The 14,827-nt window shown below is 49.7% G+C and overlaps 1 protein-coding gene across 1 annotated transcript in view; it reads right to left on the bottom strand.

The window, feature by feature from the left end:
• Nucleotides 1-9,953: 9,953 nt before the first annotated feature.
• Nucleotides 9,954-14,827, bottom strand: part of LOC144892974 (ATP-dependent 6-phosphofructokinase, platelet type-like) — a 119,123-nt gene continuing 114,249 nt past the window's right edge. Inside the window, 3 exon segments of the mRNA XM_078782063.1 lie at nucleotides 9,954-10,229; nucleotides 14,680-14,731; nucleotides 14,734-14,784. Of these exon segments, the coding sequence (XP_078638189.1) occupies nucleotides 10,103-10,229; nucleotides 14,680-14,731; nucleotides 14,734-14,784 (230 nt within the window). The 3' untranslated portion in view covers nucleotides 9,954-10,102.

A 14,827-nucleotide genomic window follows, 5' to 3' on the forward strand; every position in this document is an offset into this window, starting at 1 on the left:
GACTGACACCCATTTTAGTTGTAACTCCCCCCCCCCCCCCCCCCCAAAAAAAGACCCCCGATGTTGAACACGTCCTCAACCATTTCTCGGACATGCATTTGCCGATGTTGTTCAAACGTGACACACAGATAAAGAATGATGGCTTACATATTCCGTCATTTTCTTTCGAGATCAGATCCAAGATGGCTGACTGGCGGCCATTTTGTTACTTGAATGTGTCCCCAACAATTTATTGGATATGCATAGTCTGATTTTGTTCAACCTTGGCACAACCACAGTATATGATGGCATACATGAGCACCTCACTTTATTTTGCAATCTGATCAAACATGGCTGACTGGAGGCCAATTTAGTAAAAAAAAAAAAAAACCCCGATATTTTTCCGAAATAAAATTAGAAGCAATTCCATAACTAAGGAAAAGAATAAACCAGAAACCGGGCACCCTTGCCTCACCCGGCCTTTTCTTGTATACTTGTTCGGGGCTCATAAGAGAGCTAACACATAGAACATATAATAAAGGGAGTGGGAGACAAGGGAGTGGGAAATTGGGAAGAACAACAGTAGAGAACAGGGAGATCTGTGGAAGTGAGAGGGCTGGGGCAGGGTACACGGGATAAACAAGATGGACACTACAGGGGATTTCAGGAAAGAAAACAGGGATTTTGAAGGAGGTGGGTTTGGGGTGGATTAACGGGGGTAGAAAAGATAAAGTTTTTGGATGGGGAAGATATGAGATGGCGGTGGACAGCTGTCTCTCTGAACCTGTATCGGACAACCACGCTCAGTATCAACTTTAAATAAACTAAACATATTGTTGTACAATAAAGTCACACAGGCCCTAAAATTTGCACCAAGGCCACATGCTTCCAAAACATGCTGCAAAAAAAAAACTTTTCTTTTTTTTCGAAAGTCTTTTCCAAGTTAAGGAATATTATCCCAATTTTTTTTCTCATGCAATCACACTCCAGTAAATCCCTAATCAAAAGAATATCGTCTTAAATGGATCTGTTCGGGATACAGTAATTCTGATTGGTGAAACAGATCACCGATTACCATATTCCACCGACTTGCCAACAATATTGACAAAATGTTGTCCTTACATAATAAGGAGACCGGTCACCAATTCATCATCTGCCATGGGTCTCCATCCAGTTTTTGGAAGAGACACCACCGCTCTTATAAAGCTTACCAGCAGTTATTCATACACTATAGATAATTCCAGGCCATTCAATAATTCAGGGCCCAAAATGGCAAGAAAAATTCGGCCCAGGCCATCAATTCCAGGAGCTTTCCCGTGTCCATTCCAATTAGGGCCTGCGTTAGCTCAGGCAATGCAATTCGTGAGTACAGGTCCAGGCGCTGAGGCCGAGTTATGGATGAAATGTGAGAAGATAAAAGTTCCATGGTTTTATCACAAACAGTTTGTTGTTTTTGAAAATAATCTTCAATGCACACCTGCGCTGGGGTAAGGTACTGAAGGAGCCGGGGCTCCCACGTCGATCGGAAGAATGGACGCGACAAAAAGCTAGAATTCATCTGAGTTGCTTTAATGAAATCAAACACTCAGGCACTCTGAAAAACCGTTTATCAGTCAGCAATATATATCTATTCCGCCAGGGGGTTTGCCCAGGCCCGGCGCCAGGGGGCGTGGCCCAGCGTCCCGACTGGGGCCTGGCAAGTTGTGCGCGGGCCTGGGCGTCCTGGACGAGCCCGGCATGGTGATCGCTCCGTGTCCTTGATAGGTGCAAGGCGATTGTGAAAACTCAGCGGCAGCCGCTACACACGTCCCCCCAGAATCGACTTGCACCGGCAGGGTCAATTTGAGGGGGGGTCCTGATGACCCGGCCGAAGCGACCCCTGGCGGGTCGTGGGAGGGGGTCCGGTGAGGTGGTGGGCGGTCGAGTGGGGGGCACCGTGGACGGGGGACGGCCTCGCCGCGGCGGAAGGGCCACCCGTGGTGGGTGGTCGACGTCCACGTGCGCCGGCTTGAGGCGGTCCACAGCAATCCGGTCCGACCTGCCGCCGATGTCGATGACGAACGACTTGTCGTCCCGTCGCAGCACCCGGAAGGGCCCGTCGTACGGCGGCTGGAGTGGCCACCGATGTGCGTCGTGACGCACAAAAACATACTCCGCTGTGCGGAGTGCTGGGGGGACGTAGGACTGGGGGTCACCGTGGTGGGATGTTGGCACGGGGGCAAACCGTCGGGCGGCCTCCTGGAGGTCCGAGCGCTGGTGAGCTGCGGACCAGGGACTGGTAGCGTCGGGCACAAATTCGCCCGGGACGCGTAGCACCTGGCCATAGACAAGCTCGGCGGTGGATGCCTGGAGGTCCTCCTTGGGGGCCGTGCGAAGGCCCAAAAGGACCCACGGCAGCCGGTCGGCCCACCCGACGTCTTGAAGGCCGGCCATGAGCGCGGCCTTCATGGAGCGGTGGAATCGCTCGCACAACCCGTTTGCTTGGGGGTGGTAGGCCGTAGTACGGTGGAGCTTGATCCCCAGGTTGCGGGCGACCGCGCCCCACAGCTCGGAGGTGAACTGTGGACCGCGGTCTGACGAGATGTCCGCCGGTGCGCCGAAGCGGGCGACCCAGGTGGCGATGAAAGCCTGCGCCACGTCGGCGGTGGTGGTGGAGACGAGGGGAACGGCCTCCGGCCACCTGGTGGTCCTGTCCACCATGGTGAGCAGGTGTGTGAACCCCCGTGACGGGGGGAGGGGGCCCACCAGATCCACGTTGACGTGGTCGAAACGTCGTTCGGGCACGGTGAAAGGTGCCAGCGGGGCCTGGGTGTGTCGGTGGACCTTGGCCCATTGGCAGGCCGTGCAGGCGCTGGTCCAATCGCGGACGTCCCGACGAAGGCCGTGCCAGACGAAACGCGCCGACACCAGCTTCTGGGAAGCTTTCCGGCCCGGGTGGGAAAGGCCGTGGAGGGAGGCGAAGATGCGGCGTTGCCAGGCGACGGGCACGATGGGGCGAGGCTGGCCTTGGGAGACGTCGCAGAGCAGGACAGTGTCCGCGCAGGGGATGTCGGCCAGGCGGAGGCCCGTGTCCGCCGCCCGGAGGGCTTGCACCGTGGTGTCGGTGGTTTGGTCCGCCGCCATAAGCGCAAAATCCACGCCCAGGTGGACCGCGTTCGCGCTGGCCCGGGAAAGACAGTCGGCCACGGCGTTGTTTTTGCCGGCGACGTGCCGGATGTCCGTGGTAAACTCCGACACGGCGGAGAGGTGGCGCTGTTGGCGGGCCGACCATGGCTCCGTGACCTTGGCCATGGCGTAAACCAACGGCTTGTGGTCGACGAACGCCGTGAAAGGTCGGCCCTCCAGGAGGTGGCGGAAATGGCGGACGGCCAGGTGTAGACCGAGGAGCTCCCGGTCAAACGTGCTGTATTTGAGCTCGTTCGGCCGGAGCTGCCGGCTGAAAAAAGCGAGTGGCTGCCAAACCCCGTTCACCCATTGCTCATGTACGGCGCCCACCGCGTAGTCGGAGGCATCCGTGGTGAGGGCGATGGGAGCGTTGAGCACCGGGTGAGCGAGCAGTGTTGCGTCGGCGAGGGCCCGCTTTGAGCCTTGGAAGGCCGCATCCATTGCTGCGGACCAGGCGATGTCGTGCTTGGCCGGCATGCCCCGGAGGGCTTCGTAGAGGGGCCGCATGAGCTGAGCAGCGCGGGGCACGAAGCGGTGATAAAAATTCACCATTCCCAGGAATTCCTGCAGGGCCTTTATGGTGCGGGGACGCGGGAACGTGGTGATGGCCTCGACCTTGGTTGGCAGCGGCACGGCCCCGTTCTTGGTGATGTGATGGCCCAAAAAATCAACGGCCGTCGTGCCGAAGTGGCATTTGGCCGGGTTGACGATGAGGCCGTGCTCGCTGAGGCGCTCGAACAGCGTCCGGAGGTGGAGGAGGTGCTCGGCCCGGGACGTGCTGGCGACGAGGATGTCGTCCAGGTAAACGAAAAGGAACGGCAGGTCACGCAGCACGCCGTCCATCAAGCGCTGGAACGCCTGAGCCGCGTTCTTGAGACCAAACGGCATCCGCAAGAATTCGAATAAGCCGAACGGCGTGATGACTGCCGTTTTAGGGACGTCGGCCGCCCTGACAGGTACCTGGTGATATCCCCGTATGAGGTCAATTTTCGAAAAAATGACCCGTCCCGCCAGACGGGCGGAGAAGTCTTGGATATGCGGGATCGGGTACCTGTCGGGGGTGGTAGCGTCATTGAGACGGCGGTAGTCGCCACACGGGCGCCATCCACCCCCCGGCTTTGGCACGATGTGCAGTGGCGAGGCCCACGCGCTATCGGAGCGCCGCACGATGCCGAGGTGCTCCAACGCGTCGAATTCGGCCTTCGCTACGGCGAGCTTGGCTGGGTCGAGGCGGCGGGCCCTGGCGTAGACCGGCGGGCCCGTGGTTGGTATGTGGTGCTCGATCCCATGCCGTACTGCGACGGCCGAAAACGTCGGCCGCGTGAGGGCCGGGAACTCCGTGAGCAGGCGAGCAAACTCGTTCGCCGCCGGGACGGCGCATGCCAGCTCGGTCGGCGCGGAGCTGCTCAATGTGCATACCAGGGAGCTGAAGGTTTCAGCGTTGATTAAACGACGCCGTTGGACGTCCACCAGCAGTCCGTGTGCGCAGAGGAAGTCGGCGCCTAGCAGAGCCACGGGCACGTTGGCGGTTACAAACGTCCAAGCAAAGCGTTGGCCGCCGAAGCAGAGGGTGACGTTGCGCGGGCCGAAGGTGCGGATAGTCGATCCGTTGGCCGCAACTAAGGAGGGGCCGCAAACCGCGGATTGCCTGTCCTGGTCAGAGGCGGGTATGACGCTCAGTTGGGCGCCGGTGTCGCACAGGAAGCGCCGTCCGGACGCTTTATCCGTGATGAACAGTAAGTTGCCCGTGTGGCCGGCGCTCATCGCTGGTAATGAACGCCGGCCCGGCCGTTTCCCGGCCTGCCGAAGGTGCACGGGGGTCGGCATGTCCGGGCCTTCTGTCCGAACCTGGCATGATAGTAACACCACGCTTGGTCAGGTGGAGGCCTCGGTCGTCGTGCCGGAGGTGGTCGGCTCGGTAGAGCGGCCGCCAATGGCGTCGGCAGTTCGGCCGTCGACCGTGCCGGGTGCTCGGGCGCCCTGGGTGTTGCGTCGGACGGCGGTGGGTCCCATGTCGCCGCTACGATGCGCTGTCCTGCGGCGGAGATCTTGTCGGCTTCTCTGGCAAGGGCCCGGGGATCTGTGATCGTCGTGCTTGCCAGGGCGAGGCGTACCGGGTTAGGCAGCTGACGGAAGAACAGCTCCCGGAACAGGAATGCCGGAGAGTGCTCGCCGAGCAGTGAAAGCATGTAGTCCATGCGCTCGGAAGGGCGCGTGTCGCCGAGCTCAGGCAGATCGAGCAGGCGCCGTGCGCGTTCCGCCGATGGGAGGGCGAAAGCATCGAGGAGCAGCTTCTTAATCGCGCCGTATTTGTCAGCGGCTGGCGGGCTTTCGAGGAGGCTCAGGGCGCGGGCCGCGGTAACCGACCCGAGCGCAGCTACCACATGGTGGAAGCGGGTGTCGTCGGCCGTGATGCCTCGCAGGGCGAACAGGGACTCCGCCTGTGCGAACCAAACCGCCGCGTGAGCCTCCCAGAAGGTAGGCAGTTTAAGGGCGACTGCCGTGTCCATGTCGATAGGTCACCAATGAAGGAGCCGGGGCTCCCACGTCGATCGGAAGAATGGACGCGACAAAAAGCTAGAATTCATCTGAGTTGCTTTAATGAAATCAAACACTCAGGCACTCTGAAAAACCGTTTATCAGTCAGCAATATATATCTATTCCGCCAGGGGGTTTGCCCAGGCCCGGCGCCAGGGGGCGTGGCCCAGCGTCCCGACTGAGGCCTGGCAAGTTGAGCGCGGGCCTGGGCGTCCTGGACGAGCCCGGCATGGTGATCGCTCCGCGTCCTTGATAGGTGCAAGGCGATTGTGAAAACTCAGCGGCAGCCGCTACAGTACCATGTGTTTCCTAGTTCTAGCATTGAAAATATTTTTCGGTGATTTGTTGACAAAATCTATTTGAAAAAAGATTTGCTGGGGTTGTTCAATAATGTTGTTTACCAGTAATCTGACTATGAGCCCTGCTGCTTTCTCTAGAATCAATTCTCCTCTTTTCAACAAATAACCTGTGGCCTCTCCTATTTACAAAATAAAATAATCTTTGGCCAGTTTACTCTAACCGTATAATATCGGCTTTGGAACAGGCCATCATTATATTTACCTCCGCCACCACAGGTGGATGGAGGTTATGTCTTCACCCGTCTATCTGTTTGTTTGTTTGTGAACAGTATAGATCAAAAGGTTGTGGACGGATTCGGACAAAATTTGGTGGAGAGGTTGGGTGTGTGACAAGGACGAAATGATTAGATTTTGGTGAAGATCCGAATCCAGGTGCGAGAATTTTAAAAGTGATTCTTGACTGCAGACAAGGTGTTGGCGGCCACGGACAAAGTTTGGGTGGCCGCGTACAACGCTTGGGCGACCGTGGACAACGCTTGGGCTACCGTGGATAATCTTTGTGAGGCTGCAAGTAAGAGGTGGATGGTGCCAACAGGTGTGGGCGGCCACAGACAAGGAATGGGCAACCACGGACAAGGCGTGGGCGGCAGCAGGAACGGTGTGGACTGACACAGACAAGGTTTTGGTGGTCGTGGACAATGTTTGGGCAGCACTGACAATGTTTGCAAGGCCGCAGACAATGTTTATGAGGGTGTGGACAACGTTTGCATAACCACGGATGTGGTGGCCGTGGACAAGGGGTGGGGGGCCACGGACAATGTCTGTGCAGCCACGGACGAAATGGGGGCTGTTACGGACCAAAGTGTGGGTATAGCCCTCGAGACAACATTTGCGTGGCCGGTGGAACGGTGTGGGGGCCACTCAAACCACGAAATGGATCACCGACCACTTCAGACTAACAAGGGAAATTTATTGAAGTACGTGTACACGGAGAGAAAGTAATCATATAAGATGAGTATACCCAAGTACCCCTACAGTTCTCAGAAGGCCAAGCGTCGAGCTCGTGATATCTATCTATAATTCCAGTAATCTCTGTATGTCTGTGTGTTTGTCTGTGACCGCTGTTTCTCGACAACCACGGGTCCGATATACTTGAAACTTGCCAGGTATATTGCTGGGGACCCGAGGATGTGCCTTTTCAAGGTTTCATATTAATCGGACAAGTAGTTACCGAGCTATGGCGATTTAGCCGTTCGCCGTTCGCTTTGGCTTTGCGAATGGACCAAACCATTTCATGTAAATAGAGGGGGGGGGGGGTTCTGTGGTCGTTGCGAATGGACCAAACCATTCATGTAAATAGAGGGGGGGGTTCTGTGGTCGTTACTGCCACGTGGTTTCAAAGTTTTTTTTTGTTGTTGTTGTTTGCACGCATGTTTTTTTGCACCCACGTACGGGCACGCCCTAGGATGTTTACACACACACACCCCTACACAAATTTTTTTTTTTTTTTTTTTTGGGCAAGGAACGGGCACCCACGTACGGGCACGTCCTAGTTTATACAAATGCAGGGAAACGCCGGCGGGAACAACTCAGCATGTTCCCTCCCTCATAAGATTTTGGGATGATAGCGGCGTGGCAATAACAATTTCTGAAAATGATTTGTTGCATAATCAAAGTTAAAAGTTCACCACATGCCCTACTCCACTCAGCTATGTTTCTTTTAGCTCCATCTCCATTCTCCAATCTTCCCCAGCAACACAACAACCCCCAACCCAAAGCTGATCTTCATCCAATCAGCTGCAAGGTTACAAGAAAAACCACAAGCCCACAAGTTACAATAACAACTGCTATCGAACCCAGAATGCAATTCATTATTCCCTTGTAATCAACTACCCATGATGCTCCTTATTTTCCCTTGGCTTTGATTGGACAGAAATGGCATTTACCATTTGTCAGCTTCTCCAACGGCACAGCCTTTATCAAGACATTATCAATGTCAGCAGTTTGTTCTCCTTTTGTCCATTAGTTTGGGCACATCATGTTCACCATAAAATTATAATATCTGCTCCTTTTTTCTTTAGATCGTAGGCCGTCGATGTACCGATGCCATACTCATCGCCCAGGCGTTCACCGAAACATCCATGTCATGCTTCCGCAACAATTCCACCTTTTGCTTAATACTGAGCCCGATCGGTTGAGGGAACAAGGTAGGAGGAAAAGAGGTAGACGGCAGTTGAGATGGGAGGATTGTGTGAAGAGGGATATAAGTAAGGTGGAGGTGGATGGAGGGTGGAGAGAATTGGCTGAGGACAGAGGAGTGGAGTATCGTGGTCAAGAGCTTGGTGCCATTGGACCTTACCCCTTTTAAAGGCAAGAGGAGACGACAACCGAGCGATAAATGCTTCCTTTTTGAAGCAGCACTAGCTTGTCCAGATGGTGAAGGCCTTTTAGACATGATGGTGGTACGGGGGTATTACACAAACACAATACCGAATGAGACGAATAGCAAGTACATGCCACTTCACAGGTTTGTCTCTAGTGATTGCGCAACATCACTTCCTGGCTATTTGTTTTTCCTGTGGATTAAGTTTTCAATAGGGCGATTAACTTTTCAGAAAGCTTGTGAATAATTACATTTTCAGAATAAAAGTTTAAAATTGTAGGACAATGGGTTTTTCTTTTTAAATTATGCCGGTTTTTTTTTTTTTTTTTTTTTTGTATACAAGATCGAGGCTCGTGAAAGAGCTAACATTAATCACACAAAAAGACAAACCGACACACAAAACACAAAAAACAAGGGGAGCGGCAGACAAGATGGGGAGAGAGGGGGAGGACACAAAAGAGAGGGGGAAGAGGGGGAAGGACACAAACACAACATTTGAGAGCAGGGACATCGGGAGGACTTGGGGGGAGGTGGGAGAGGAATAAAACATATGAACACTGCAAGGACTCTGGGGTGAATTACCGGGGGTAGAAAAGATCAAGGTTTTCGATGGGGGAAGATAAGAGATGGTGGTGAACAGCTGTTTTAAAGACCTGGAGGGAGGAGTGGGATTGAAGGGAGTGGGGGAGTTTGTTCCAGAGGCGGGAGAAAAGGGGAATGAAAGAGTGAAGGTGAGCAGAGAGCCAAGACTTTGGCAGTTTAACCATAAGATGGTTGCAGGCAGATCTTGTGCGACCTGAAGGAATATTGGGGGGACAGAGCACAGAGAGAGCTGGGGGAGCAAGGCCGGAGAGGAGTCGGTAGGACAGTTTTTTGGGTTTGGTTGAGGGAACTGAGGGAACTGAGCTTTTTTGAAAGTTTTTGTTGAAAAAGTTTTTTTGTTGTTGTTGAAAGTTTTTGAAACTTGAACGTTTTTGTTTTTGTTTGATCAAAACGTTTTTTGAAAACGTTTTTGAAAACGTTTTTGAAAACGTTTTTGAAAAAGAAAGAAAAAAGTTGAAAGTTTTTGAGAAGTTTTTGGGTCTTTTCGGTTTGCTGGATAAAGGGTCCCCTGCTCACTCATAATTTACTTGTGGTCAGGTTACTTACTCATAATTATCGAACATTATCTCTGTACATGTCAGCCAACCCTGCTAGTTTTTGTCAGTGTATTTTTTCAGAAGTCAATGTTTTTTCCAGAACACTGAGGAGCTGTCCATGGTAGATACTTTCCCTTGGTTTTCCAGGAATTCCACTTGTAGACAACCTCCAGAGTTTGCCGACGTCAAATGCACATACTAACACATTCAGATTAAATGGCGGCCTGAATTTGAGTGCACAATGGTTTATTGAATGCAAAAAACTGACAGTGTATCACTTCAAAAACTAACAAAGAATTTTACTGGAATTTACCAAAGTGCAATGCAAACAAAATTGCATGCAGGAGGGAAATGCACATTGGCATACAAAAAAATCATTCAATTCCTCAGCATGATTTTTAAGTACATTTGAACTACATCTAGAAAAAAAGCATTTTGCTGAATGGTAAAATGAAAAGGAGGCAATATAATGATAAACAGAGTGTACAATAAATAAGAAATGAGAATCTGTTCACATCTTTAGTGACAAGAAACTCGAGTTCTCGCAAAAAACGGTGCATTACGTGAAAAAAGCCAGCAGAGGTGACAGGCTGGACAATTTAGTGATGGATCACAACATGTTCCATCTTCCCAGCGTCTGATATGTCATAATTAGGTTCATATTTCGCAAGGATCTTGAGCAAAACTTGCATTTTCAGCCACCACTGTTCACTTGGGATGCGGTGTCTGCAAGGTGTCAGAAAAAAATAATAATAATAAGATTTTCATCACATGCTGAGAAACGTTTCTTCATTTACGAATCTGAATTGCATGAGGTAAACACACGATATGTAAAATCTGATAGAAAGGAGGTCATGGAATACTTCCCAAAGGTCAACATACATTTACAAATTTAGGTGAAAAGATAGAGGAGGGACAGCAATTAATGAGGGAAAATAAAATTAATAACTGGAAAATAGGATTTGATGTGAGTGCATCAATGGATATGCCTACACCCATGATCAATCTCAGAGAGAGAGAGAGAGAGAGAGAGAGAGAGAGAGAGAGAGAGGAGAGAAGAGAGAGAGGAGAGAGAGGAGAGAGAGGAGAGAGAGGAGAGAGGAGAGGAGAGGAGAGAGAGGAGAGAGAGGAAGAGAGGAGAGAGAGGAGAGAGGAGAGAGAGGAGAGAGAGGAGAGAGAAGAGAGAGAAGAGGGAGGAGAGAGGAGAGAGAGGAGAGAGAGAAGAGAGAGGAGAGAGAGAAGAGGAGAGAAGAGAGAGGAGAGAGAGGAGAGAGAGGAGAGAGAGGAGAGAGAGGAGAGAGAGGAGAGAGGAGAGAGAAGAGAGAGGAGAGAGAGGAGAGAGAAGAGAGAGAAGAGAGAGAAGAGGGAGGAGAGAGAGGAGAGAGAGGAGAGAGAGGACAGAGAGGAGAGAGAGGAGAGAGAGGAGAGAGGAGAGAGAGGAGAGAGAGGAGAGAGAGGAGAGAGAAGAGAGAGGAGAGAGGAGAGAGATGAGAGAGAGGAGAGAGAAGAGAGAGAAGAGAGAGAAGAGGGAGGAGAGAGAGGAGAGAGAGGAGAGAGAGGAGAGAGAGGAGAGAGAGGAGAGAGAGGAGAGGAGAGGAGAGAGGAGAGAGAGGAGAGAGAGGAGAGAGAGGAGAGAGAAGAGAGAGGAGAGAGGAGAGAGGAGAGAGAGGAGAGAGAGAGGAGAGAGAGGAGAGAGAGGAGAGAGAGGAGAGAGAGGAGAGAGAGGAGAGAGAAGAGAGAGCAGAGAGAAGAGAGAGAAGAGAGAGAAGAGAGAGCAGAGAGAAGAGAGAGAAGAGAGAGGAGAGAGAGGAGAGAGAGAGAGGAGAGAGAGGAGAGAGAGGAGAGAGAGAGAAGAGAGAGATAAGTACAAGAGATAAAACATCAGATGCTTCTAACTCGAGTTATGATTTTCAAAGGGCACATGACCTTTTGACCTGTTGAATCCAAAATGGAATCAGTTCATCTTTGTATCGCAGTCCATATTTGTGCCAAGTTTGGTTGAACTCCTTTCTATGATTCACAAGTTATTATAGCAACAAAGATGTTCAATAAAAGGTCACATGATTATCGACTTTTGATCTTTTGAACTCAAATTCTAATCAGTTTATCTTTGTATTTCACTTTTTACTTTGGCCAAGTTTGGTTCAATCCATTCAGTAGTTCACAAGTTAGCGTGGTAATAAAAATCTTCGACGCATCCATTCGGACCACCCAAAAACATAATGCCTCCGGTGCCCTTCGTCTGCGGAAGCATAACACAAGTAATTACATTTCAGGTTCTGGTGTTTTGCGAACTTGAGGAACACACTCCACTCCACGAGACTCGATTCTTAAGGAAAGGATCCTGTTGGGTCAGTGAGTTGGTTCACCAATCAAAAGCTAGGTGCTGATGGTTATTTTCTTAGATCAAAAGGTCAAAGATCAAGGTTGCATAAATCTCCAAATTTCATCCAATTGACCTGAAATTTAAAGAATTTGCAAATTGGGACACTGAATTGGTTCACCAATCAAAAGCTAGAAGCCAATTGTTGTTGTTGTTTTTTTTACATCAAAAGGTCAAATATCAAGGTTGCATGAAATCATCAATTTTCATTTATTTATTTTTTGAACTGTTTTCATCATGTTTAGCATATGAAAGAAGAACGAGCATTCTGAGTATTGTGCTGCAATACATGTCCCCCACCGGCAGTCTGTCGTCCGGAAAACTGTTGGGGAAATTACCAAGGGTTATTTACCCACAGGTTCTGAATCGTTCCCAATCGTTAATTACCTCAGGACAGGCTCACCTGTGATTCGCACTCGGGACTTTGATTTATACACCTTGCAGACAGGTCAGCAGAAGCACGAGAAAATAAGTCGTTGATAAAGAACCTTTCGAGTCGCTAAATATCAGTAATTTATTATATTTTCCGGTTCACGATCAATGATCAATGTGTATATATATATATATGTTGCTCGGCTTGGCTCCGCCCTTTCCGAAAGCGCGCGCTGTGTCACGCTTTTGACGTTCGCAGTCGAGGCTGAGGGCGCGCAGTGCGGCTTGAGGAGAACTCTGGAATAAACAAGAGATATCCATTTAAAAATATATTTTCGTTTAATTAACGATATCTGCTAAACCACGTGCTCTATCGCATATTCCAAAAGGACATTTTAGTCGATTGACATGCTGAATAGATCTGTGAAGTTTCCCCTCGATTGGATCAAAAATGACGGAGGAGCTCGGTTTTAAAGGTTCATGCTTAAAAACGTCATAACTCTGAAACCATGTGACGCATGACGTCATGCTCGTTGATTTTTTTGTTCGTCATGGGTATGCGATTCTGCCTGCAAAGTTTGGCCTCGATCTGTATCATGAGGAAACCATGTACCAAGTTTGAAATCATTAGCATTAAGAGTTTATAAAAAAAGTCCGGAAAACTGTTCTTTGCGTGACGGACTGACGGACGGACAGACTGACAGACAGACGGAGGGACGGCGTGCAAACCTATAGTCCCCTCCGGTGTACACCGGTAGGGGACTAATAAGATGGTGGAATACAAACAAAGTGGGCAGGCTTTGCATTTTCAGATGCTTTCTAGTTTTCTATTTATTTATTGGGAGGTTTGGTGAACGGAGGTTTTTCAAATGGCATAAACGAGTCTGTAACTCAAAGTATGGACTCAGTTTTTCTGCCTGATGGAGTTAGTGAATTACGAGGCATAGCAGAACATATTGTCAATCACAATGTTCTTGCAGCCTCGGGAATGAATAATCACAGTGATATTCGTATCTGAGGAGCATTTTGCCGCTCAGTTGAAAAATGTGCTGCTTTTGTTCACCAGATATTCATGTGAATTTGAGTCAACTTGACACCACAGCTGTCAAATGTGAAAGCCATCTTAAAAGGTGAGTAAATCGTTTCCAATCTGAATAAGTTTGGAGCAGTTTTCCATATTTCTATGATTCCACTTTATCTTTGAGATTCCTCATTATGGCATTTGATGATTTTTCAGAGTGCAATTTGCATCGTTCGTCAGAATAATGGCCACTCATTGGATTCCGCTACAACATGAACGTTGGTGGACACAATTACAAGTTTAAGTCACAATGGAGCGCATGACCCATATCATTTGAGGTTTGCACGAGAACTGAAAGAAATTCTGTCCCAATATCCTCAAGGATTGATCCACAAAGCATATTTCAGCAGGCCCAGAGCATTTATAATGATGAGCCTTTCCTACAAAAACAGAAGCTTGGGATTTTGTAGCAGATGATGAAGGGGAAAGTAAAACACTTGGTCAAACACTTGGAACATGTCTTTCAAACCTGACAAATCTCACACTCACTATTTCTCTCCAAAAGGACCTTCTGGCAAACCTTCCCATCTACTTTCTTCACAATCCTCTTGAGTAAGTTCAGTCACTCAAACTTTTGGGCCTCACCAACAGCCATGACCTGGCTTCAGACACAAAGAAGCAGAGGTACAATGTGTGTTGCTCTCTAATCACAGTACCCTAGATAAAATAGAGGATAACAGAACCTGTGTCTTTTCTGAACTTGCTCCCCTGCACTTTCAGTCATCTGCCCATTCCCTGAATTTCCAGGATGTGCACATTCTTCTTGTGATCCTCTCCTTGTTAATACTCGAAAATCCAGATTTACTTTTTCTTCCACTTGTTCTTTCCTCTTCTCTCCCATCTGTGGTCACCTGAGGCTGTTTAATCCCACAATTTCCTCCAGTGCTTCAACACAGCAGTGCACCGCCTATCTCATTCAATCTTCCATACCTACCTGCTATCATTTCTCCACAAGTGAATCCTCCCGAAAAAATACCCCTCTCACCTGCCATTTTATACGTTTATGTTTGTCTCAGATGTTCATGATGAGCTCATGATGATCCCAGGTTCAAATCCCAAACACAGTTTTACATGACCATTGTCATCCTTGTACATTTTCAAGCTCCTCCATGAGCCTTAGATATTGATCACCATTAGAAGCAGATATCCAAAAGGCATTACCATGAAGTGAAAGAAGGATATCGATAGGTATAGAAGTACATGATTGGATACAAGTTTAAAACATAGAAAAGACAAATGGGAAACACAAGAGAATGGGCTCAAAAATTAACATTTCTGGATATGCAATGACGTTTACAACACATTTAAAGATCAAAATGGAGTTAGGCATTGGTCCTCACTCAAAATCTGTGTGCTCCTTGAGTTCACTCAGGGGCTGGAACTGGAGCGAACAGAACGCATCCCCAACAAGCAAGCAGAGTCATCCGAGTTAGCAAAGACACGGCCTGGGTGGAAGAAACGTGCAGATGCAAGTACAAATCTTCATTC

This window comes from Myxine glutinosa, chromosome 7 (genome assembly GCF_964187855.1).
Source record: "Myxine glutinosa chromosome 7, kmMyxGlut1.1, whole genome shotgun sequence".
Taxonomy (NCBI): Eukaryota; Metazoa; Chordata; class Myxini; order Myxiniformes; family Myxinidae; genus Myxine; species Myxine glutinosa.